The 25124-nt window shown below is 43.4% G+C and overlaps 3 protein-coding genes across 10 annotated transcripts in view; 1 reads left to right on the forward strand and 2 right to left on the reverse strand.

The window, feature by feature from the left end:
* Nucleotides 1-3931, reverse strand: part of ift80 (intraflagellar transport 80 homolog (Chlamydomonas)) — a 34791-nt gene extending 30860 nt beyond the window's left edge. The window contains exons 1-3 of one of the 4 annotated variants that reach the window (XM_035622670.2): nt 3913-3931; nt 1724-1782; nt 1214-1435 (exon numbers count right to left, since the gene is read on the reverse strand). In XM_035622670.2, the coding sequence (XP_035478563.1) occupies nt 1214-1435; nt 1724-1760 (259 nt within the window). In that variant the 5' untranslated portion in view covers nt 1761-1782; nt 3913-3931. Of the gene's footprint in view, nt 1-1213; nt 1436-1723; nt 1783-2260; nt 2528-3912 lie in introns of those variants that run through there. The other 3 variants (XM_035622667.2, XM_035622669.2, XM_035622668.2) reach the window with 3 other exon arrangements.
* Nucleotides 2221-19390, forward strand: smc4 (structural maintenance of chromosomes 4). 5 transcript variants are annotated; one of them, XM_035622662.2, is made up of 24 exons: nt 2221-2350; nt 4860-5002; nt 5880-6070; nt 6651-6842; nt 7885-8061; nt 9938-10102; nt 10551-10678; nt 10782-10922; nt 11434-11584; nt 13278-13442; nt 13557-13790; nt 13925-14110; nt 14268-14429; nt 14626-14851; nt 14992-15068; nt 15861-16013; nt 16142-16268; nt 16410-16599; nt 16971-17115; nt 17521-17694; nt 18162-18344; nt 18433-18665; nt 18753-18936; nt 19104-19390. In XM_035622662.2, the coding sequence occupies exons 1-24, from the start codon at nt 2307-2309 to the stop codon at nt 19266-19268; spliced, it is 3936 nt and encodes a 1311-aa protein (XP_035478555.2). In that variant the 5' UTR covers nt 2221-2306; the 3' UTR covers nt 19269-19390. The 5 variants fall into 5 exon arrangements, with proteins under 5 accessions (XP_035478555.2, XP_035478559.2, XP_035478556.2 ...); XM_035622666.2 differs by having other exon boundaries at nt 2227-2248; XM_035622663.2 differs by lacking the exon at nt 2221-2350 and adding an exon at nt 3233-3403.
* Nucleotides 19391-19696: 306 nt separating this feature from the next.
* On the reverse strand, nt 19697-25084 carry trim59 (tripartite motif containing 59). The gene is made up of 5 exons (XM_035622674.2): nt 24754-25084; nt 22883-23188; nt 22541-22762; nt 22210-22419; nt 19697-21485 (listed from the first exon to the last, which is right to left on the reverse strand). The coding sequence occupies exons 2-5, from the start codon at nt 23135-23137 to the stop codon at nt 20919-20921; spliced, it is 1254 nt and encodes a 417-aa protein (XP_035478567.2). The 5' UTR covers nt 23138-23188; nt 24754-25084; the 3' UTR covers nt 19697-20918.
* Between the last annotated feature and the right edge of the window lie 40 nt (nt 25085-25124).

Genomic DNA, 25124 nt, shown 5'->3' on the forward strand with positions numbered 1-25124 from the left:
TTTGTATTGTTTGTTGAGAAATTGATGATGATACATCTGTGTGAAATTTATTATGACACCACATTGTAATTACGCGGGGTAAAAGAGAATGAAACTGACAGACTGTTCCAAACAGAAGGCCCAGCGATATCCTTCATGCTTGATTTAGAACTCTTTGGGTGAAGTCTACTTGCCTAATGCCTCATAGATATAGGGAAATATTAGCCATATCAAAAATAATGAAGTGTAGTTAGATGTTCATTGTTTAGTTTTTAAAGCAGAGAAAGCTAATAGCTCTATAAAATATCATAGAAAAGTGTTTATAAATAGAGAAGTCACGCTGTCTATCAACTTCACAAAAAAATGATATGCTAAACTGGGTTTGGAAATGCTACAATGTTAATAAAGTTTAATAATAAACAAAAACCTATTTAAAGCAATAATTAGAGCGATACTGACATTGGTTTTACTGTAACAAGGCAAGAGGCAGAAGTTGCAAAAGTGACAAGAGTTTTCACTACTCTCTTGCCTGCCAGAGAAAATTGCTGCTTCAGTTTGTGGGTGTGTTTATGCAACCCTACACTGCCATTAGTGTTGTGACCACACGTTGCCTGCCATAACGGTACATCCATATTCTATCTGTTTATATGTAATATAGGCCAAAGAACTGAAATACAAGGCAGTATAGATGCACGTCACCCCGACTGTGCCGCCAAGCGTTGTATTACAATGCTACAAAAACATAAAAACGACTTTTAGTGATTTGAACATAGAATAGAGAATGGGTGGACTCACTACTAAAATCCTTTGTTTTAAGTGAAATTGTTCAGATTGACATGCTTCTCTCAAAATAATCAACTATCTTTAGGACGAGATCAGTTTTGTGGCATAAGCATCAAACTGGTGGGGAGGATTTCCCATAGCAATGAAGAATAACTCCTGAGTTAGCCGATTCTCATGATGACCAAACAAGACACTATATATCTACTCAGTACAAAAAACAGACTAAGGCAGACCGGAGACAGACTAGAGTGGCAAAGATAATCTGTTACCAGTTATTGTGTTTAGTTAGTTCAGTTAGCATATGACAATCACTATTCTACATTAAAATAATGTTGATTAAATATTCATCTGTGGAGGTTTGACTGATTTTGAATAAATAACTTGTTAAATAAAAGTGACAAATTGGTTCTGTGAGCGCTGTAGTCCAATGTGAAGGAATAAAAAGACTTGCCATCAGTGCTGGTGAGGACAAAGATCTCGGCATGGGTCTGTTTCTTGCCACCAACAGTTTTGGGGCACCAGTGTAGGTCGATGGGGTAAATGTCCTCTGGCAACTTGACAACCAGACTGGTCTCACTGGTCAGCAGGTTCCACTTGAGGATCTGGTGGTCCTCGCTGCACGAGTACAGTTCATCTGCCGTGGTCCAGCCAACACAACTCACAAGTTCCTTATGTGATCTACTGTTAAAGAAAGGTGATGACCAAATGCCACGGTAGCCCGTGTGATAAATTTGGATCTTATGAAAAAATATATTGTATGGACGCTTGGTACAGGGGAGATGTCAGGTCGAGACAAGCATTGCCAAAGTGACCAATTCAAACATTTAATAACGTTGGTGCCAACAACAGCAATGATTAAAATATAGCAACATTTTTGCAGTTGTGTTAAATAATAACATGTTTTTGAGCATCACAGAAACAGAAATGTCAGGCTGGACAGTTAGCATCAGAGAAAGGATATGTTTAGATTCCCTCAGCATCCATGTTTTCAATCTCATTCTGGATGTTTGCTCTTGATCCCTAAATAAAGAAGACAGTATCAGTTAGTGACAGTTAAGCTCATAACCAGTCGCGGCTCTTATTATGTGTTATGACAGAAAAGGCACCACTCGGTTTGAGATTCTGTGTGTTAACTGAATAGATATAAAGTTCATTTTCGTTCAGGTTATTGCCAGACTCCTGCCGTGGATGGTGTTACTGTGTGAGATCAAACCAGCCATCAAAGGCATCTCTAACCTAGTAAAAAAATATTTGAATGAAAAGTTGAAGGGAAGCTAGCTGAGTCGTAGCCTGTTGTCGTTAAATATCGTTAAGAGAAACGCCAACAGTGGAGGGCCAGGAGAATAAACTGCAATATGTGTTTGTCAGTTCATTTTGTTGATTATCATTCCAACGCCAGCTACAAAATAATACAACACGGAAGAGAAGACCCACTCCGACACTAGATATGAACCAGAAGACGGGAAGTGGATCGCGCTGCTTCGAGGTGGATACGTACTCGCGAGTGGACTGGTCAGCGGGCTCGGCGGCTCGGTTCTCGTGGGATGCACTTACAGAACGTGCACAGTCTGCCTCCTCGCCGACACACGTACAGTAATAAACACACGACCAGAAACCTTGTAACTATTACCCGTACTCCTTAGTTTAGGCGAGGCGCTTGTTTGGACGCTCCGGTAGCTGTAGCGGTGAATGAAACAAGCGTCTGCAGTTGCTACGCTACCTGGCACTGTTGCTAACGTGAATCTTCAGACCCCCCCCCCCCCCCCCCCCCCCCCCGGGTATTAGCTTATGACTCGAATGCTAACGTTAGTGTCCTGACGAGAGCACACCTCGCTATGTGGTTACTGACTGTACAGACAGAAATGCACGCGTGTCATTAACCCGAGCAAAACACGCCGGAGTCGCCATTACTGAACGAGCACAAGTCAGCGATTGGTCGCAGGAGTTATCGAGGCTAACTTTGGTAGCCATCTAATCTGGCTCACAACAGCGTGAACAATGAACTGTCGCGAGAGCCACAAGTCTCGTTTCCTTTACAAACCTAGACGTCGTTATTTACAAGTACAAACTATATATCTATTGAATAAATATATTAAATAGGACCCAAAGTATGACAACATAAATCGCAGAATCATCGAAAAAATATATCCTGGGATATAAACTATTCATAGGGGCGGGACTTAGTTCTACTGTAACCAGGCAACAGTTTGAACACGTAGAAAACATTAGGCTTTGAATCTGACAATAATGTTACTCAATTTACAGTATAAAGAATAAGATTAACATTCTGTGTGGGGTTTTTTTCTTTGTCTGGTCATTTTCTACCCTGTCACCGTTCGTGTGGAGCGAGGCGGAGTTGGCTTCGTCCCCTTTTTTTGAATTTCGTGTTTTTGTTTTTTTCCCTTGCCCTTTGAACGTTCCATGGTGCCTTGCGTCAGTTTGTAACGAATTTGGTTCGACAGCACAGTTTAGGCGCCATTTACAAGTTAGAGTTTGCAAGTGGGAGAGCGACTCGGAATGACACGGGCATAGATTCTGTGGATTATATTCGCCGAATTTTGGATTCGCGGACAAATTTTTTGAAATCGTGATTTGACCCAAAAGGGAAGACTTTTGACAGACTGCGTGCAAACCGCGGAAGGTACAAAGAGAGAGATTTTATTTTTTTTGTAGCTGAGATTAATGGCTGGGTTCCGTCTATTTGCTGAACTGCACAGCGTTCGTTCAAACCAGACTCCGCATTAGCAGCGCGCTATCGCGTGTTTTGTTTAATCGGTGCGTTGGAAAAAAGAACCGACGGACGTTAACGAGCCTCTGCGCTGCAGCGGGAGTTGCGGCTTTTTGACTTATCAATACATTGAATGCGTCGTCAACCCCCTCGCAGAGAACACACGCAGCATCACGCGTAACTTCTTCGGGATACCGACGCGGGTGTTAATGTGGCGGATGGTTGTTCGTCTTTTAAACGTGTCGGGTTAACGTCAAATGCGTCGGCTTTAGCAACATGGTGAGTTAACAACCCCCCGTTCCGTGCATCGCACCTCGAGCACAAGTTACCGCCGCGTCGCTTTCGCGTTACCGAGCCACGACGATACGTGTCGGAGTGGCGGTTAGCCGTCGTGTTAGCGTTAGCCTCGCTGCGCAACTTACAGGACGGAGCGTTGGCGACAGCAGCTAACTTCACCTTCACCTTTGGGCAACGTGGACACTGTAGCGTGACAAAGTTAGCGTGGCGTATTTCATGTATGTATTTCAACCCCGTGGCCGAGCTGGTGGCCACTTAGTCAACTTCGGCGACCACACTTGTACACGGCTGCGCAGCCGTTTCGGTTGGATCGCGTCGGGTCCTTGAACGCGCTCCTGCGAGCTCGCGAGTTGCGTCGCCCCGCGCGCACCTCCGCCCCCAACACACGCTGAGGGGATGCGAGCTGAGCTCGGGGTCGCTTTCTACACTTCGATCTGTTGAGGATGCTGCGTCTCCGCCGCCGAGCAGGGAGCGTCTCTTCCGCAAAGGTCACCCGCGATGAAACGGGGCTACGAGCGGCGGAGGGAGAGATTGGATCCATTCCTCACACCGACTTGACATTTGTTTCCACAGTAGCAGACGTTGCGTTTATCGCACATTCGCCATTTCTCCACATTGCGACTTTGCTTCAACTTTTTCCTCCGTTGCCACCTGAAGGTGCACACGGTTACCAGAGCGACACGGTCGCAGGAGGATGCCATTCATTTGAAACGTGTCGTGGGTGTAGTGTTAGAATGGAGCAGCGACTTCGGCGGCCGCCATCGGGCCGTGAGCCTTTTGGACCAACTGACTGTGTTGAGGTTATTCGATCCCTTCAATCTCATCCACGTTGTAACTTTATCTATTGGCGTAACAACTGCGTTGCCTTGTGAAAACATAGAGACCGACCGGTGGAGGGGCGGCAGTCGGCTCTGACGGGTAGTGATTAAAGTCTGACAACAGGGTAGCTGCGTGTGACCGACTGAAACAAAAAAAAAGTGCAGTTGGGAGATTGACAGCCTCAGAAACCACTCATGGATATTCAATTTTTTTCTTCTTCTTCTTCTTTTTTTTTCACCCATGACCCCTTCAGATTTCAAATCATGCCTTCGAAAACTGCCTCCGCCAAGCCCCGAGGGAAGGGGTCGCAGCCCCGGGATGGGTCCGGGGACGAGCTGGATGCCCCCCCACCAGAAAACAACCCCAACGGCGGAGAGGAGGCACCGCCGACAACTGGCAAGTAACAAAGGCTGCTCGGTGTCTGTGGATCTGGGGAAGTTGCGTGCGTCGCGGCAGCGGCCAGTTGGCACAGCTGCGAGGCGCGTTTATTCCGCTCGTCGCTCCAACCCCAACACGTAGTGAGGCCGGGTGATGTCCACCTCCCCCGACACTCATCAACACGCGTCTCGCGACTACTTTCATGTTTTATGTGGAGGCGATTTTGATGTCGTCGAGTGTAACTTGTGCCTCGGACCCTGTCCACCGCGGGGGTAACTCGTGTCGGACGGTGTTCAGTAGATGGACGTGTTTGCTTGGCTCCGTTCTCGCCAGTTGGTAGGACATCGTTTGTATGCGAGTCTGAAGACGCACGTCGCCGTTGAGTGAAGTGCGTGTTCTTGCGGGGACACGCTGAAGTGGCTGCAGCGCTTTAATTGACCCGCGTCGAGCCCTCGACTTGTTCGGGCTCGTGTGAGCACAATGGACGTCGGACAGGTCGCTGCGATGGCAACACACGTCGAGCACCGGGCCACACGATCCTCGTGCGTGTGTGTGTGCGTGCGTGTGAGTGTGTCGAGATCAGTTCAGCGTGAGTGAAAATGTGGCGTTGACGGAGGAGAGTCAGTGTGCTTCACCGTGGAGGACGTCTCCTGCGAGGCGGTCGTGTGTAACGTGGTTCCGTCATACGAGGCCGTGGGTTCTCTGGTTGTTGTGTTGTTCTGGGGGGGGGGGGGGGTTGACTCGTGTTTTGAACAAAGAAAAAGTACCGTCCGTCCGCCTGTGTTGTGTTGTTGGTGTTGTGGGCTCCTCCGCCCCTCCCCCGCGGGCCCCCGTCCCCCACCTGGAGCGACCCGCACCGAGGAGTGAAAGTTGTCCCTCTTGTCTCACAACACAGATCCGTCCCACGGGGAAGCTGCCGAGGCGGCGGATCAGCGCAGTTTGGACGAGATCCTCGGCAGCATCCCTCCACCCCCGCCCCCTGCAATGACCAATGAACCGGGCGCTCCTCGCCTGATGATCACACATCTAGTCAATCGCAACTTTAAGTCGTACGCGGGCGAGCAGATTCTGGGGCCTTTTCACAAGGTACGGCCACAGTTGCTTACAAATGTAAAAGCCCCTGCAAACACTGTGTTGGTGTGAGTGTGTTTGTGTTAAGGTCACAGCTTTGCCATCATTTGTGTCGTGTTTCTCAATTTTATTTGTCTCAATTTCCATTTGATGCAACTGCAAACGTGCTGCCAAGAGTGTAGTGGCAGACACATACGAGTACAAAATTATTGGTGTTCGTACATGATAACATTTATTGAGTTGGACATAATTAAAAGTGGAAAAAAAGTCACACTCCTCCATTTTGATTTAGTGAATGTATCTGACAATGGATGATGATCTAATGGTGTGCTGACATTCCCTTAAATTATGACTTTAAAACTTTGTCTTTTTATCTTTTTCTGCCTCCTTCATTCCTCTGCAAATATGGGTCTAAAACAATAAACCTTAACTACACCCACTCAGACTACACTGGCTATCACAACCATACTTGGCTCAACTGTAAAAATATAACTTCTAGTGTTATGGCATTAACAGTATTTGTGTGTATATGCAATTTAACTTTATAAGTTTGATTTTATGTATTTTTTTATTTTCTGTCTTTCCCTTCTCTCAGCGCTTTTCCTGCATCATTGGTCCAAATGGGAGTGGGAAGTCCAATGTGATAGATTCAATGCTCTTTGTGTTTGGATACAGAGCTCAAAAGATCAGATCGAAAAAGCTCTCAGTGCTGATTCACAGCTCTGATAAACACAAAGATGTCCAAAGCTGCACTGTGGAGGTGCATTTTCAAAAGATCATTGATAAGGTATATATATATATATATATATATATATATAATTTTTTTTCATCTCTTACACACTACACTCACTCTGGCCTCTGACGAATGAATCAATACACAGTCCTAATTGAAAGGGGCAATTTTGAAGTGTTTTCCGGTGGACAGATATTTTTCTTGAATTTTAAATATATTTTTTCCTCAATGCTCATGTGATGATATCTGATCCAGTTATTACATCAGTGACTAAAGACAGATTCAAATCAGTCTTGAAAGTTACAACTAACACCCACATGTGCCATTGTCAATTCATAATGTGTTAGAATTGATCCCACTATTTTTTAAATCATTTTAAAATGCGTCATTTAGTGACTAGTTATTCGGTTGTACTGTGAAAAGTCAATAAAATGGGTGTTTGTATTAAGAAACTATTTTAGTATGTTGCATTAGATCACAAAATATCTTAAACTACCCAGAGTTTAGAGAGTTAGAGTCAGAATTTGTTTCTGTATTTGATCTGCCACAGTGGGTGTGAGTAAGTGTAGCCATGACCTCTGTTAAATATAGCTAAACCTTTTTGTTTGGTTCATCAGTTCACAGAAAATTAAAATCAAGTTGTTATATTAATGGCATAATTTTGTGAACACTCCTGGTGTCACAATCTTTCATTTCTGAAACTTTTTAATATTTTTTAAGAAGAGGTGTACACAAGAGGTGTACACAAATTAAATTCTAAAAATAAATAAAATTTAGGCAAATGACCTAGTTTTTGCACTGTATTGATATTCTCATCTTTTTAACATGTTTTAAATTTTTTTAAATGTAACGAGATAGAAAACACTCCACTTAAAAAAAAAAATACACATCGGTGTAGCTGGCTTTGATCTGATGTGTGCTTTTTTTAAACAAGCCCTGTTTAAATGTTTTTTAATGTGTGTTTTTCTCTAACCACCCTCAGTGGATTTCTCAGTGTTATGAGTGTTATCATTTGATGTGTAGAGCTATTTGAGTTTCTTCTGAACTGTTCTGCTCTAAGCTACTCTGTCTTCTACCCCTCCCCCCTATGAGCCAGGAAGGAGATGACTACGAAGTTATTCCCAACAGCAAGTTCTATGTTTCCAGGACTGCCAACAAAGACAATTCCTCAGCCTACCATATCAATGGCAAGAAAGCCACATTCAAAGAAGTGGGGGCTTTACTCCGAAGCCATGGTATAGACCTAGACCACAACAGATTTCTGATCTTACAGGTAATTGTAAAAAAAATTTTAATGTAATTTCCTCCTCCACTTCTAACTCTGCTTTTTTAATCCCTGCTGTGACCATCCCATTCTGTCAGAGATTTCCTGCTCTTCACCCTCTGCTCATTTTCCAGTTCTATTTTTGCCAAATGTTTCATGGCCACCTTAAATCCACGACTCTCTATGTGAATAACCTGTTTCACTGCAATTGGAAGGGAGAGGATGTGCCCCCTGCCAGCCCTTAGACTGCTATAGCAGCGCATCATGGTTTGAAACAATGTGGAAAAGTTGCGAACCATAATTTGCTGCTGTAGAATTTTAAGGAAAAAATACATTTTTACCTTTACTTGGACCTGGACGTGAGGAGCTTTAGTTGGGCACTAACTCAGATTTACTAGGGGGGGTGGTGGTCTGTGGTCTGTGATTGTGTTGACCCACCAGCATGGACAGGTAGGATCTCCCTTCCCCTCCCTTTCCCATGTACCTGCCACGCTTTAGCAGCACGTAAATATTGGCGTGTGAGAATAGACCCCAATATTAGCAGTGCTGCTTCAGTGTGGCTGGATCAAACACCTTCCATTACCATGGCTTTTCTATTGGTTCTACTTCTTTTATTGCCTCCACTCAATGTAATAAATTAAATTATTTTTTCATTATTTTATTTTGAGTTATTTTTATTTAGCATGGTGTTACACTGAGTTTGAACCAGTTCACTTGTTACATTCCTGCCCCTCCTGATTGTATTACATGTGTGTACCCTGCCCTTTTTTTTACTGATTAACCCACGTTTCTGGGGGGGTGACTCATGTCAGCAAAGCCAGAGGCTGATTTCATCTTTGTTGTAGTAATATTTTTAATTTTATTATTTTAGCAGTATTTGTTAATTTCATTCGTATTGAATTCGTATTTTCTACCCTCTCATGTGGCTTTGTGGTTAGATGGTTTTGTGTGGAGCATGTGTCCTGTTCCACTTTTTTTTGCATGCATATGTGCATGTTCCATCTCCCTCTCCTCGGATGTTAGAGTTTCATCTGTCGATGACACGGCCGCATGACTATGGGAAGAGGCTGGAGTTTGTTGTCCAAGGTCACTTCTCCAGGCCTCTGGCGAAGGGGACACTGTTTGTGCACTGGTCAGAGCAGTGGATGACGTGGGATGCCCAAACCCCCCCCCCCCCCCTTCTACCGGCTTCTCCTTTCTTTATTACATTAAAGTCAACTGCTCTTTTCCCCCAACACATGATGAAACAGAATTCGGGACTTAGTTTTTACTATATCTAGATTGAAATATTTTTTTTGGTTGTTGTTTTTTACTTGTATCCAAAAAAAGACAGCCTAACTAAAAAAATAAATAAACAAATGTTCAGACAATTGTAGTGGTTTCTAGCTTGGGGCCAAATCGTTTACATGTACATTGAATTGGAAAGTTGATATTAGCAGGCTTTCAAAAGTGTTTGTATTTAAATCACTTTTAATTTAGCAAATGTAATTTAAAGTTCTGTAATTGCTAGTAATTGTTGTTGTGGCAGGGTGGTGTGGTGAGTGAGGTGTGTTTTAATATTTTTGAAGTAGTGATTACATGTTTAACATGTAATTACACTATTTACTCATTCATCAGATTAAATCCTATTTATATTTTTTATAGAGTAGCTGTTCATTATTTTAATAAAAAAATATATATTTATGTTATGAAATAGTTATGTGAAATAGTTTTTGTTGTCAAAGGGAACCTGTTGAAAATAATTTACTGTACATCGTACGTGACTGTGTGGAATTTAAACAAGTCTGTTATTACAATTTTAAGAGTTCATGTTTTATTGTAAGTTTGAGCTCTGTGTTTTCTGTGAATGACTGCTTGTCTGTCCTTGTGGTGGGGCTGTACACAGGGTGAGGTGGAGCAGATTGCCATGATGAAGCCTAAAGGTCAGACGGAGCATGACGAGGGCATGCTGGAGTACCTGGAGGACATCATTGGCTCCTGCCGCCTGAAGGAGCCAATCCAAACTCTGTCCCGCCGCATTGAGCAGCTCAATGAGCAGAGGGGAGAGAAGGTGACATACATTCATACAATATCTGCTTACACACTCATAAGCTTACCAACTTTCCCTTCTGTGCCCTGACTTCATAGAGTCTGAAGAGGTTTTCTTTTGTGTTTGGATGAGATTAAATAATATATTTTTCTCATTGTAACTGTGCAGTATGTAAGTTGTTACTTTGCCAACTACCCCAGACATGATTCATGGATTTTTTTCGAAAAACTTTAGTGCATGCACATTTACTCCTAAGATACATTTTCTTTTCCAATTTATTTTAAAATGTATTTAAATTTATTGTACTACTTTTGCTGTGAGTAACAAGGTTCAAAGTAATAAGAATGATATAGCTTTTAACATCATAGAGATTATGTAAAAAAAAAAAAAACATAATTTAAAAAATATTTATTTTTTGTGACAGTTTTGTCACCTGTTATTAAGTGTTACTTTTTGTTTACTGTCCTAGCTAAACCGAGTAAAGCTGGTGGAAAAGGAGAAGAATGCTTTGGAGGGAGAAAGGAAGAAAGCAGTGGAGTTTCTCACCCTGGAGAATGACATTTTCAAACACAAGAGTCAGCTTTGCCAATATTATGTGTGAGTGCACCAACACAATCCTTCTGTTCTGTGTTTGACATGTGAAACAATATAAAATACGGTTCATCTCCCTGTTTTTTCCCTCATATCTCTTTGCCATTAGCCATGATCTGCATAATCGTGTGGTGGATAAAGAGCAAGAAAGGCAGAAGATCTTGGAGGACACCAAGGAACTCACTGAGAAAAATACAAAGATATCACAGGAAATGGAGAAAAGGAACCAAGAACTCAAAAATGTGGAGAAGTAGGGCATTTTTCTTCTCTTGCCTTCTATTAACCAATATAACATGTTTACTAACTTTTATTCTACTTCAATCATTTTGTGGACGTTGTCTCTTGCCCTATACATTTGTGTGTTCAGGCAAAGTTCCTGTTCAGGTTTGAAACTTTTTGAAGTAACAGAAGTCGTGTTTGTCTTAAAATTTGAAAGTTTTGAAAGTACAAAAAAGTACAAGTTTGGAAAGTACAACTAGTATTGCTGTTCCCTTTCTCAATCTCAATCTTGTTTTAGATGTCACAACTTCATAAATATCTGCCTTTGATCAAATTGTTTTTAAAACTAACAAAACATGTTTGAAATGAAAAGCTGAGCTTTATTATGAAGAGCTGGTAGTGTTACGTCATACAAGTTGTGCCCATTATTCTTTGATATGTATGTATTGATTTGTATTGTTTCCAGATTCTCATAGTTTATTTGACATGTCAGTTGATTTTCTCAGGTCTGACTTGAATGTAAAATGCTGTTTCACCACCAGGAAACAAAATAAGCTCAACAAGTACATTGAGACCCAGAAGGAGAAGTTCACCCAGCTGGACCTGCAGGACGTTGAAGTGCGTGAGAAGATTAAACACTCCAAGAGCAAGAACAAGAAACTGCAGAAGCAGCTGGAAAAGGACAAAGAAAAGGTGTGTTAGCCTTAAAACTGTGGTCCACTATTACACACGGCAACAACTTAATTTGATCTTCTCTCTTGTAGTTTGACTATGTCACTTTTACAGTATCACAGTGGGTGTTATCAATGGTCAGAGGCTAACATATTTATCTGGAGAGCATACCTGTAGCACATCTCCCCTTTTTCTTAACTTATTATTTTCTTTAAAAAGTTACAATACGGAGTCAAGACCATCAGGTACCAGTGGTGTTACGCTGCAGTGTCAGTGTTTGATTTTGTCCCATGTCCAAGATAGAAGCATGGGCAACCAAAAATATAATTTCCAACACAGGGGCTGTTGTTTTGAGGTGTGGAGGGGGAAAAAAAAGTCAAAACTATAGAAACCTATAAATAAATAACTTATGTCTGTGCAGTCAGATTTTTTAAAAATTTGATTTAATTTTGTTTACCGCTTGATATCAGTATTATAGATTTTATTTGCCATAATGAATCTTAGATTCTACAGTTATGCATTTGCTGAAGTGCTCCTGGCCTTTTCTTTTTTTGTGAGAAATTAAAGCATTAAGATAAACATTTATAAAATTTGTGTCCAAATAAATGTAACTGGCATCATAATGCTTGATCGCTGTTTGTCTTTCACACAAAGAATGTGTCCATTGTGACTGACACCATGCCCAGTGTGACTGAACAAATCATGTGGTGCCATTTGTGTGTAGAAATAATGCTGCAGTTTTTAAATATTATTTGAATCCCTGTATTTCCTCAAAATGAATTGACATTTATCCATGACAAAAACAACGATCAAATTTCATCAATCGATCAAATTTCGTGACAGGAAGTCCTGTCGGCCCAGAACTGGCCACCAGGGGGCTGTGAAGTAACACTGCAGTGGATTGTTGGTGTGTGCTCAGTTTCACTGTTTCCGATGGCCTCGTCTCTTAGACTGATGTCTCTCGCACTTGTGCACTTACTGAGAAATGCTTTCACACAAACCTAGAGTTAAGAGTAACCCACAGAATTTTGGATGTCTCATCTCATCTCCTTCTCTCGCTCTAAAGCCCCCATGTGCTCCACCTACAATGGTTTTGCTCTTGAAATGTCTTGGTCAGAGGGGGAGCTGGGCAGAGGCAGGCAGACCTCTGGGGAGCAGTGTTCTGCTGTGTGGTAGTCAACTATGGCCTGGCTTGTGTAACACTCCCAGCAGCCACATTCACATTTCACCCGCAGTTAACCCTACAAAACATAGACTACACACACACACACACACACACACACACACACACACACAGACACACACACCACTCCTTGCCTTGTTTCAGCCCTGCCAAGCGACAGACTGTTGTGCCAGTCTTAACCAGGGCTCGCACAGTCCTGAACGTGTGTTTATAGTTGATTACAGTTGTGAGTTTTGGCCTGTTTTGAACGTGTAGCACAGTTGCTCATAACTGACACATGGCAAAAACTGCTGCTTTTAGCACTTACTCAGTCTGCTTACTTTATACCACTTTCCGCAGAAAGCCTTCGCGAATCTCTTTCAGCTCATCATGTGATTTAAGGGGTGAAGTGCTGTTGGTCTGTGGTCAGTAGGAGTGTGTATTAATGAACTGCGTCCTCAATCTAAACAGGTATAGCCACTATTTGCTTAGAATACAGTTTGACACATCTCATCTGTTTTTTTCCGTTCTCCCGGTTGGCTCATCCTTCAGCTGGAGGAAGTGCGCGGCGTACCAGCCAGCAGTGAAAAGGCGATCTCTGAGGCAACAGTTCACAAGGAAGAGCTGGAGACGCAGAAGGTGAAAGAAGAGGACAAACTTAAAGAGGTCATGGAGAGTCTGAAAGAAGAGACCAGTGGCTTGCAGCAGGACAAAGAGGTATGCGTTTGTCTCTGCCTCTCGTTAGTTTACCCTAATACAGAAAACTTTTTGCAGTTCCCATAAAATCTCAGCTCTTCGTTTTCAAACCTTACCCCCTCTTGTATCCTTCAGACCAAAGAGAAAGAACTAATGGAACTCAGCAAGGCTGTAAATGAGACCCGTTCCCGTATGGATCTGGCTCAGTCGGAACTCGACATCTACCTTAGCCGCCACAACACGGCTGTGACGCAGCTCAACACGGCCAAGCAAACGCTTCAGACGACCTCTGACACTCTGCGAGAACGCCGTGCCGCCATCAAAGACTTGGAGGTCAAGATACCGCAGACAGAACAGGAGCTCAAGAAGGTAACGCTTTTGATTAGTTGCCATTTTGTTGGGGCACATTTACATGAGGCATATCTTGTGTTTGGAAAGCACTGTGCTCTCATCACTACATCTGTTCAACATATCTTCCTTGAATTCCTCCCTCTTCTCTGCAGGGTGAGGGAGAGTTGGAGCATCTGATGAAGATGGATAATGACTCTAGAGAAGTGGTGAGGGAAATGAGGCAGAAGGTTGACGAAGCCAAGAGTTCTCTGTCCTCCAACCGCAGTCGAGGAAAGGTCCTGGATGCCCTCATGCAGCAGAAGAGGCGTGGCACGATCCCTGGCATCTTTGGAAGATTGGTAAAAGAAATGCATCACATTACTTACATTACTAACAACTATTTAATAAATGGTCACCTTTACAGATTCATTTGATTTTGATCTTAAGCAATTGTCACCTTGAATAAAAAGCCAAACTTCATAGCAGTTCTTTTATGTATTCATTTTCTGCTTCTAGGGCGACCTTGGAGCCATAGAGGAGAAGTATGATGTGGCTATTTCCTCCAGTTGTGGTGCTCTGGACAATATTGTGGTGGATACCATTGACACAGCTCAGAAATGTGTCACGTTCCTCAAAGAACAGAACATTGGGGTCGCCACCTTCATCGGTCTGGACAAGGTAAAGAACATTGCACTCAATATGTGGAACAAATGTTTTTTTGTCTATTTAAGGCTGGATTGATGTTGCCTCTTTGTGATGCACGGTACACTGTCCAACTTAACCACTTAAAAAAATAGTTTTTGTTATCTGGGTGTTGTCTAATAAAATTATTGGTTTCTGTAACGCCCTCTTCCTCCTCACTTCCTTTTTACAGATGAAGGTGTGGGAGAAGAACATGGCTCCCATTCGCACCCCGGAGGACACCCCTCGTCTCTTTGACATGGTGCGAGTGAAAGATCAGAGTGTTCGACCGGCCTTTTACTTTGCCCTGAGGGACACCCTGGTGGCCCAGGACATGGAGCAGGCCACACGAATGGCCTTCCAGAAGGACAAGCGCTGGAGAGTGGTCACCCTGAAGGGGCAGATTATTGAGATGGCTGGTGGGTCTTCTACTATTTCTGTCATCATTTTTCCCAGCTCATATCCTCTCTTTTTTTTTCTTATCAAGTTTGTATGATATGGTCTTTCTCACAAGTCACATATCTTTTTCTATCTCCTTGGGGTCTGATGTACTTTGCAGGTACCATGACCGGAGGAGGAAGAATAATGAAGGGCAGAATGGGCTCTTCTATCGGCACCGAGGTCTCCCAGGAGGAGGTGAGTGCAAAATACACAATAAGGGCGGGGTTTCATCTTGAAGATTGGGTCTCGCCTGCCGACCGCTCAAATCATCACGTTTGGTGCCACTTTTAACGTAACCTTTTCCAGATATGAAAAGGTTCCTATGACATGTTTGGTGTTTGATTTAAAATAACGATACGCCTTTCCATATAAATGTTTTAGATTCAAACCTCTTGTTCCTTTTGTAACACAACTGTACCTGCACTACAGAAAACATGTTCTTCGTAATTTGCACATAATTGAAAGCTAATAATGCACCATCAATGAATATATACAGCAGGACTGACGGGCTGTGATTGACTTCAAAGTATAATAACCTTCCACCATTAAACATGAGAGCTTTTACATCTTTGATCTTTTAGCCACATAGCTCACTGATGCAGCTAGACCATGAGTTCTGATTTCAGTGCCAAAGAAGGACATCAATTTCTATTGAGTTAAAAAACCAAAAAGAATTTAACAGCAAAACAATCGGGCATATTGTCTAAGCACCATGAACTGCCCCACTGCAACTGGGATTAATAAGTATTCTGCCCGCCTGTCTATCTATGAACACGAGAACTCAAAAAGCAATAATAATTATTTCATCAGTTCACATAAATGATTTTAAACTTTACATTTTAGACCCATATGTGACACCATTACTTGTATTTTATTTAGTTTTTTTCACTCATCAAATTATCATCATCATACTGTGTGAATCAGATGAACGTGGTCCCTTTCATCAGACAATCATTCCAGCAACGTTATCTGTGTGTCCCTCTGCAGCTGGATCGTATGGAGAGCAAGCTGAACGAGAAGGTGTCCACGCTGCAGGGCTGCCAGGAGAGGAAGCTGCAGATCGAGGAGAACGTGCAGCGGCTCCGTCCGCAGCTCAGAGACATGAAGAACACCCTGGAGAAATACGCCAACAGCATGACGGTACTTCAGATACACGTCCTCCTTTTCACTCATTGTTTTTCTGTCTCAGCCATTTCTGTCCATCTTAAATAATAACCTCTAGAAAAAAATTTAGCTATAAGTGTTTTCCCCCTTTTTCCTCCCTTCAGAGTCTCGCTGACCAGGAAGCTCACATGAAAGTTCAGATCAAGGAGCTTGAGGCGAACGTGCTGGCTGCCGCCCCAGACAAGGCCAAACAGAAGCAGATGGAGAAGAGCCTGGGGGCCTTTAAGAAAGGTACAGTCCCCCGGTTAACTGAAGAAAAACACTGCTGTTAATTGTTAAATATGTATTTAAGTTGATGTTTTTATTCTGGGTGGGAATTACAGTCAACATCATAGAACTGTGACAAAATGTTCACATTTAATTATTCCTCAGACTACGAGGCTGCATCCAGTAAGGCCGGGAAGGTGGAGAACGAGGTGAAGAGGCTCCACAACCTCATCGTAGACATTAACAGTCACAAGCTGAAGGCCCAGCAGGATAAGCTGGACAAGGTCAACAAGGAGCTCGACGACTGCTCGTCCACCATTACCAAGGCACAAGTAGCCATAAAGACAGCCGGCCGGTGAGGACATGATTCTGTTAATGAAGTCAGATATTTTGAACCATACATGGTAACTTAGGAGTGTATTTGTCTGGTTTAACTAAATATAAATCTCTCAGTGTGAAACTGTCCTTCAGTCTGTCCATCATCTTCACCACTGGAGAAAACCCCCACAAAAAACTTTTAATCTCAAGTTAAAATTTCAGCTTCAGTTGCAACTAAAACATCTGTAACCGGATCCTTAATATTGATCGTGTTACTCAAAAACAGTTTTGTTAATGCAAAACTAAACCTGACCTCATCACAATTTTTTTCGTACACACACATTAAACCACTACCGCACTGACGGAGACTAATATCCGTGTCCTCTGCCGTCCACGTCCCGTCTGCAGCAACCTGAAAAAGTGTGAGGAGAGTGTGAACCGTGTGCAGCTCGAGCTGGAGGAGAACGAGAAGTCAATGGCCGAGCTCACGGATCTCCTGAAGAAACTGGAGGACGAGGCGGGTGAGATCATGAAGGCCTGTCAGGAGGCAGAGGTGAGCCTTTTAAAATAGTTTTGGTGGTGGGGGGGTTATTTGTTTTTTTCAGTTTCCTGCTTCACAGGAAAACAGTTGACAGCAGTTTCTCAAATACTTGATCATCTTGCAGTGAAGATCCCTTTGATTGTGCATCTTACAAGTTCTACTCATGAATGAAATGTGAAGAAAAAGAGAGATGAATTTCACAAATACTGTTTGCATTATACAAAGGTGTTGCTGCTCTGCTTCACACGGTATGATTAATATTCAAGTCCAGCACGCACGTTTTTGTTTTTGTTTTGTCCGTATGTGGGAATAATTTATCCTTCTGGGTCGTTTCCCCCCTCCTCTTGCTCAAGCTTACAACTGAATTTCAAGTAAACACTGATACAAACAGTGCCCCTGTTGTTCCTCGTCCTGCAGGCTGAACTCCCCGAGGTGCAGGAGCAGTACCAGGGGGTTCTGAAGGACATCAAGGTCCTACAGCAGCAGGAACACGCCCTGCAGGAGGAGTCGCTGAGCGTCCGGCTCCGCATCGAGCAGATTGAGACCACCATCGCTGAACACAACAACAAGATCAAACACTGGCAGAAAGAGGTGAGCCGGGGAAGAGCTTGAGCGTGTTCTTTATATTATTAGATAATTATTATTATTATGAGTATATTGATGACGATATAATCTATGCTGAGACTGGATGTCCAATGTGGTGGCAAACATACTTCATGTGTTTCTCCAGCCCAACACAATGTGAAGATAATAATCTAATAATTCTCTTTTTTTAATTCAACAGTTTTGTTTTTGGAGTTCTGCTTTTATTTGACTTTTAATTAGGCCCATGCTCTTTTCCTCGACAGTATTACATTTGTTTAATTTATCTCGGAATCAACCAATTTTTAGATACACATTTTTGTTTTTCTAACTATAAAAGCTGGTGTTTAATGAGCAATTGATTTGTTTAACCTTGAAAGTTACAGATGTCTTTGTTCATATATATATATATATATATATATATTCTTTTTTTTCCTGATGTCTTTGACTATTTATCATTGTTTTATGTCCTCCAGGCCAGCAAGTTGTCCCTCCATACCGTTGAAGACAAACCAGCTGAGGAACTTCCTGTTCTCACTCCGGCTCAGCTCAAAGAAATCTCTGATCCCAATGTGATCATCAACAAGATGATCACACTGGAGACCCAGTGCGCTCAGATGAAGCCCAACCTCGGGGCCATCGCGGAGTACAAGAAGAAGGTATGAACAAACAGGAAACAGGCATCCTCTTATTGTAAGTGAGGAGTGAGCCCCCGGTGAACCAGTGTGATCATGTCCCTGTTCTCAGGAGGAGCTGTACCTGCAGCGAGTGGCTCAGCTGGACGAGATCACCACAGAGAGGGATCGATTCAAGCGTGGCTACGAGGACCTGCGCAAACAGCGCCTCAACGAGTTCATGACCGGCTTCAACATTATCACCAACAAGCTGAAGGAAAATTACCAGATGCTCACGCTGGGCGGCGACGCTGAGCTGGAGCTCGTGGACAGTTTGGACCCCTTCTCCGAGGGCATCATGTTCAGGTAACTTATTTTTCCTTTATTCCTGTTGAATCTTTTGACAGAAACCCTGTCCTTTTATTTAAACACAGATTGTCTGTCATTTTCCAGCGTTCGTCCTCCAAAGAAGAGCTGGAAAAAGATCTTCAACCTGTCAGGTGGAGAAAAGACCCTCAGCTCTTTGGCTCTGGTCTTTGCGCTGCACCACTACAAGCCCACACCCCTCTACTTCATGGACGAGATAGACGCTGCTCTCGATTTCAAGAATGTCTCCATCGTCGCCTGTTACATTTATGTGAGTGTGACCCTGAGACATGTAGCTTCAAGATCTCACAAGTTTAAAGCACATTTTTAGCAGCGAGGTGGTTTAATATCTCTACACCGGCCTGATTGTAGTGAAAGATCATTTATTATAGATGGTATAAAACAAAACCTGTTGTTCATTTTTCCTTCTTTTTGCAGGAGCAAACGAAGAACGCTCAGTTCATCATCATCTCTCTGAGGAACAACATGTTCGAGATCGCTGATCGGCTCATCGGCATCTACAAGACTCACAACACCACCAAGAGTGTGGGAATCAATCCCAAGACCATCGTGTTCAAGGAGCACGATGCCGTCACAGCTTAAACCTTGAGTCCGTCTTTTTCTGTTTTCTCTTCTCGCTCATGTAAATATTTGTATCTTGTCTTTAAAAATGAAATGCTGCTATCATTTATTACTATCTGATCCAATAAAAGTCTTTACCTTAATGCTGCAATTCAAACAACGAGCCTCAAAAGTTTTAATATATTTGGTTAAAGTCGCTCACAGAACATTTTGACAGGCTGAACATGATTTATGAAATTGCAGAGATGAGTGTTCAGGTTACATAAGGTTATATATTTAAATGCACCTCCTGCAGGACACTGCCCCTCTCAGGGGTCGAGTGACAGCTTATATATTTATATAATTCACACTACACAGACAAGTGCAGCGAACACCTGTTAATTGAACTCACTGCAACACTGACTTGTGTCCTGCCTCAGACGCCTTCTGAACAGTGAATAATACAAAACTAAAAGTAATCGAACACATTTATTGTTACATTGTAAAATACAGGAGAAGAGACATACATTTACGACAACGGGTCTGGGTAACAACCTTTGGTGCTCTGAGGTTTGTGGGAAGCAGAACAGTGCTGGTAAAACATTCCCCAAGGCCAAAGTTACCATTGCACGATTTTAGTTAATGAACACAAGGCATTATCCTGAGTGTATTGGTCCTGATGGAATAACCAGTCCACTACATTAACACTGTCCAGCCTGGTGGTTGAAGGCACCGTGTGGGAGCCGCTCTGCATCACTGCAACATGATCTGATCCACTATGTTTCACACACTGCTCCAGTCACTGGACACAGACTTGTGTTGGGAGACAAGCAGCTGCACTGATGTTGCAAGTTCTGTGATGCAACGGGAAAGCTACCGAGATGTCCCACTGCATTATGATAAAGGCGACTCTAGGCACCAATTGAATATTAAGGCCACAATCCTGTCCACTTCTAAATCCATGTTGAATGTTAGGATTAGTGTTTGATATGCTACATACGTATCAGTGAGGTAGTATCACGGTCACCAAAAACACATGTTAAAGACACAATCAGGTACATAAAAACTAAGGACTAAATACTATTTTTTAAAAGAGTGGCAACATTATTTCTTACATTTTCAGTGTTTCGCTCTCAAACATGGATAAGAGCACGTTTCATCCCAATACTCATCAGACCTTAAGTATAAAATCCATCCTCAGATAAACATTAAAATCTAATGTATACGTGATGTGAACACATTTCTAAAAATGTTTCCCCTAGATCTGGTTGTATTCAGTTATATTTGTTTTTTCCATAAACCTTCGGCCTTCAAACGGTCTAATTATTTGTTCGCCTATTGCCTGAAATTTCCAAGACACAAGAAGCATTAGCAAAACAAAGGGAAATTACCTGCAATGCATTGTGGTCCATTTACACTACTGTCAGCACAGCGAGGGTCAGCGTTGGTCTTCATGGAAAATGGGCGTCTTGATGTTTCACTGGGAAGCTCAAAGCAAAAGTCAGACATCCACGCTTGTACTGTCAATTATCACAATAGCAGCTGTTTCAGAGACACTTCAGGTATCTTTCCCCCTTAACTACAGGAAAAGAGGAATTGTGACTTATTCGGCTTCTAAATAAAAGCGAATGGTTTGGGGTTTTCAGTTTGGTGTCTTTCAGTGGGACAAGAGCTTTAATTGAGGCGGCCAAGCTAATGAAAAACATTTTCCCAAATGGAGGAGAGCTGCGTGCTCCATTTCTCTACAGCTGCCTCCATCACTGTGTACGCCGAACCCACCGTGTCCCAGACGGATGTGACAAGTTCACCGCTCAGGCCGTGGACCAGCTGACTGAATCGAGACAGCAGAGAGAAGCCGAGCGAAGCTCCTCCAACCGGGTTCACGCACAGCGCCGCCACCAGCAGCAGCAGCAGCAGTAGCACCACAGAGGAAGTGGGCCGCAGCTTACACCGCAGGTCCTGCACACGGCCGTCGGGCGGATCCCTCCCAGCCTCGGCCTCCACACTGCCACATCTAGCACAGCAGCTCACCTTCGGGACAGGTGCCTCCTCCAGGCTCCCAATGGTCACGGCAGGCCAGCGCTGCTGGAGGTACTCCGCTGCCCGCGGGGCAATGGCGAGGGTGATCACCGAGGGCAGAGGGGTTTTAACGAACTCCTCCACCTTCTCTCTGAACACATGCAGCTTCTCCAGGAAGACCAGCGGCGAGTCCTCGTCCTCGACTGACGAGCCCAAGGACACCAGGTCCAGCTGTTTCTCCTGGAGAAAACAAACTGGGGTATCAGTGCAGAATATTTATTTTAGACATCAGTCATTCATTTCATTGTGTTTTTATTCCGCTCAGCGCTGGGACCTGAGACGCATGTTTGGAATGACAATAAAGAACCTTGAAACTACTAGTCGATGAATTAATCGATAATGTGGTGATCAGTCAACTGCTTAAAAACACTTCTGTGTTTGTAAATCGTTCGTTTTGACGCCACACACCACGGTGAAAAATGTAGCTAATTTAATGCAATTTTAACAAAATTATAATAACATAATAATCATTGCAGCGTTCATGTTATGCGGGAGTTCCCAGAATTACTTGCGTGAGAGATGTATCTGATGTCACACTAAATAATTTAGAGAGGCCTGAAAAAAAGACAAACATGGAGACCTCATGTTACTGAGGGACGTTGGATCCAGAGATCAGTGGACCAAGCACTGAAGTGTTTTTGACCCGACTGAGCCTTGTGTTGATGCACACATGGTCACTGATTTACACTCGTCTGCTGCTCTTGTAAGAATTATAGATTGGTTTGATTTGGTCTTCGTCAAGGTCGGCCGAAGATTTCCCTAAATGCGTCAATGCCTGTGATGATCTGCTGCTGTGTTCGTCATGTATGACCGGCGAACTCCAGACAATGCAATTCTGCAGACATTGTCCGGAGTTTATGTCAGTGACGATGATTATGTGCACTATGGATTGATGTAAACACACCTGTATCTCCTTCACCCGGTGGATGAGTGGGTCGTAGGTCCGGGAAACCTCTGCCCCGGCTTTCTCCAGCGCCTCAATGTAAGCCTGCCTTTTCCTGGTCAGCACCACCTTCAGCCACTGAAAGTACTGATCCACTTCCTGTCGGTCCTGCCTCACCAGACCCTCACAGCGGGCCTTCTCCTGCTCCAGCTGCTCCCCTAGTTCACACGCCTGGCAGAGGGAGAGGAGAGGGCAGAACTAAAGAGGGTTCCTTTGAAACATGTATTTATATTCATATATTCATCATTCATCTGCATATATCTGCAGTCTTTCCTATGAGAGGAATCCCCACCTGTGCCCATCTCTGGTCAGATAGTCTGGCCAGCAGTAGAGACGGTGTCTGTTTTTCTCTGATGAACGCCGCCTGCAGGTCGTCGATGGGATGGCCCTGGTGCTGCCCGACAGTCAGGCACAGCCCACAGATCAGCTGGCGGTCCTGGATGCAGTACATGTTCAGAGGGTGCCTGTTGTGCTCCTGACAGGAGGGAGGTCGCGGCTCACTGTCGCTCTGGTACTGAGGGAATAGACAGATGAGCACAAACATCAAGCGGCGAAGCATCAGCCAGTGAAGGAGGATTTTAAACTGACAGGAAGTCAATACGTGAAGGTTTCTGCTGAAGTGCTTCTCTCCTACTTTCTCAATGATGGCCCGCAGACATACGTTGGTGGGCAGAGCGTCTACACCCGTTGGGGGCAGCTCCATCACGCTGCGACAGTTGGGGCATTTCAGCGGCAGGCGGAGCGGACGCCAGATGGAATAGTTTGTGGACGCCTGGAGCAAGTTGTCCAGGCAGGTCTTACAGAAGGTGTGAGAGCACGGCAGCACTCGCGGGTCAGAGAACAGCGAGTAGCACACGGAGCAGGTCAGGTCCTCCTCCAGGTTGTCCATGGTGGAGACCAGGGGCCAGGCTCAGGACCGCAGGCTGAGGGAGGAGAAGATCTGGCAGGACAGCAGGACGGATGAAAAGCTACGTGATGCACCTGGCCGACAAAACTTTAACTCGCCACAACAGTGGAGACTACTTTTTATTTTAAAACGGGACTGTATATGATTAAGTTTAGGAACAGTGAAGAGAAAACTGATCACCAACTATTGGATCAATGGTGTCATTCAATTTCTGAGAATAATCAACATTGTCGAATGTGTGATGATTTTGATTGGTTGAATTTAACAAGACATTTAAAAAGGACCTGTCTATCAAAAATCGGCATTTAACCCTTTTTCCTCGTTGACGTTTTGTCGTCTAAATGACTAAGAATTTCTTTGACATATATGCCAATTATTAAAATATTCTTTAGATGGGCTTGAGGCCAGTCAGACACCCATGCCCCCTGGGTGTGAGCATTATCATGACAGTGTTAAACCAACTTTTCATTACCATCTCCAGACGTCCAGGCTGTGACAGCGTAGTGTACAAGTGTTATACAATCAGTGGACACAGGTCAGGAAACCTGCTCGGCACAGACGGGCCGTTTTGTGGAAGTCAAAATTACAAATTGTTCATTACTAAATCACATTTGTTTCACTGTAAGAGACATCACAAACACTCAATCGCCAGTTCCGAATCACAGTTCGACTGTAGCACATTCGGCGCGAGAAACAATTGATACACGTTTTTCTTTTCCTTTATTTTGTGGCAGTATTACTGAACCCAATTTTTTATAGAATGCAATTCTGTCCATCTTGTAGATTATATGTCTCTGTATGAGCCGTTAGCTTCCCTCTCCAACCATGACCTCAGTGCTAAAACAATTCAATCAACACATCTTTGACAGTCCAAAAAAACATAACATTTGACTTAATGGTTAAAAAATTTTTTTTTAAACTATCACTGTATTAAATATTACAGGTGTATCTAATGAAGTAGCCAACAAGTGCATAATTAACTCAATACATAAATTGAATGAATGCTTCCCTTTAGATAGTAGAGGCTGAAGGAAACTACTAGAGATCACCTCAAAGAACTAAGTGTAACCAACGTGAGTGGAAGACCAAATTAATTTGAATCAAACAATTGAACAGATACCGGATCTGTGTGTGTGTGTGTGTGTGTGTGTGTGTGTGTGTTCATCGTCAAAACCTGCAGCCAGGTTGGCGCCCACATTCAAACAGGTGACAGGTGTCCTGCTGCCGCCTGATCAATATCATCCATTAAATGTAAACTGGCGTCTTACATCTTGACCGTGGCGGTTTCGACACAGGTTGTTCACTCTCCAAATCTTTATAGCAGTGTTTCTTTTTTTTAATGGACGCGTTGACTGTTTCGTCGCTTCGGCTACACTTCAACCAAACTATAAAGAATGACATCATGTAAAAAGTTTGCTGTTAAACTTCAACAAACGTGACACGCCCGAGCACTAGGACCGTCACGTTCACCACAACATTTGACGCAAATACTTTCTCGACCCGTGTGGTTTTATCATCTATTCGTTTCAAGTCCCGGGAACAAGTGTACACACAGGAAATGTTTCAGCCAGAAGTCTGGAGTAAAAACAACAACTCACCGTCTGCTCGGAGCGAGGCGCCTCTCCACAACAGCGCTGTCGTTTCCTGTTCCTGCTCGCGTTGCCTTTAAGTGCTCTCCGTAAAATCCCACATCCCGCAGCAGGAGGCAGGTATTTTAAAACAACCTACCAAACCAAACGGGTGTTTGTCATGTTTGCCGCTTTCAGACTTTTAAATAAATCGATCATGTCCCGACATAGAATGTAACATGCGCTCATTTACCATTAATCTAAATGATGTATTGGTCAATCTTAATTTCCCAAAGATGTTTCGAATGCGTCATTATTTCATTTCTAGTAGTGCGCATGTGTATAAACGCCCCCCCCTGGCCAATCAGGTTGAGACTTTTCTCGATTTGAATTCAGACTCA

The sequence above is a fragment of the Scophthalmus maximus genome, chromosome 11 (assembly GCF_022379125.1).
Source record: "Scophthalmus maximus strain ysfricsl-2021 chromosome 11, ASM2237912v1, whole genome shotgun sequence".
Taxonomy (NCBI): domain Eukaryota; kingdom Metazoa; phylum Chordata; class Actinopteri; order Pleuronectiformes; family Scophthalmidae; genus Scophthalmus; species Scophthalmus maximus.

Coding starts and splice junctions, on each gene's coding strand:
- trim59 (XM_035622674.2), bottom strand. CDS start 23,137: ATGGACAACCTGGAGGAGGACCTGACCTGCTCCGTGTGCTACTCGCTG. Junction 22,763..22,882: donor TGCGGGCCATCATTGAGAAA/GTAGGAGAGAAG, acceptor CTATTCCCTCAG/TACCAGAGCGACAGTGAGCC. Junction 22,420..22,540: donor CTGACCAGAGATGGGCACAG/GTGGGGATTCCT, acceptor TCCCTCTGCCAG/GCGTGTGAACTAGGGGAGCA.
- smc4 (XM_035622662.2), top strand. CDS start 2,307: ATGCACTTACAGAACGTGCACAGTCTGCCTCCTCGCCGACACAC. Junction 13,791..13,924: donor CAGAACAGGAGCTCAAGAAG/GTAACGCTTTTG, acceptor TCTTCTCTGCAG/GGTGAGGGAGAGTTGGAGCA. Junction 18,666..18,752: donor TCCGAGGGCATCATGTTCAG/GTAACTTATTTT, acceptor GTCATTTTCCAG/CGTTCGTCCTCCAAAGAAGA.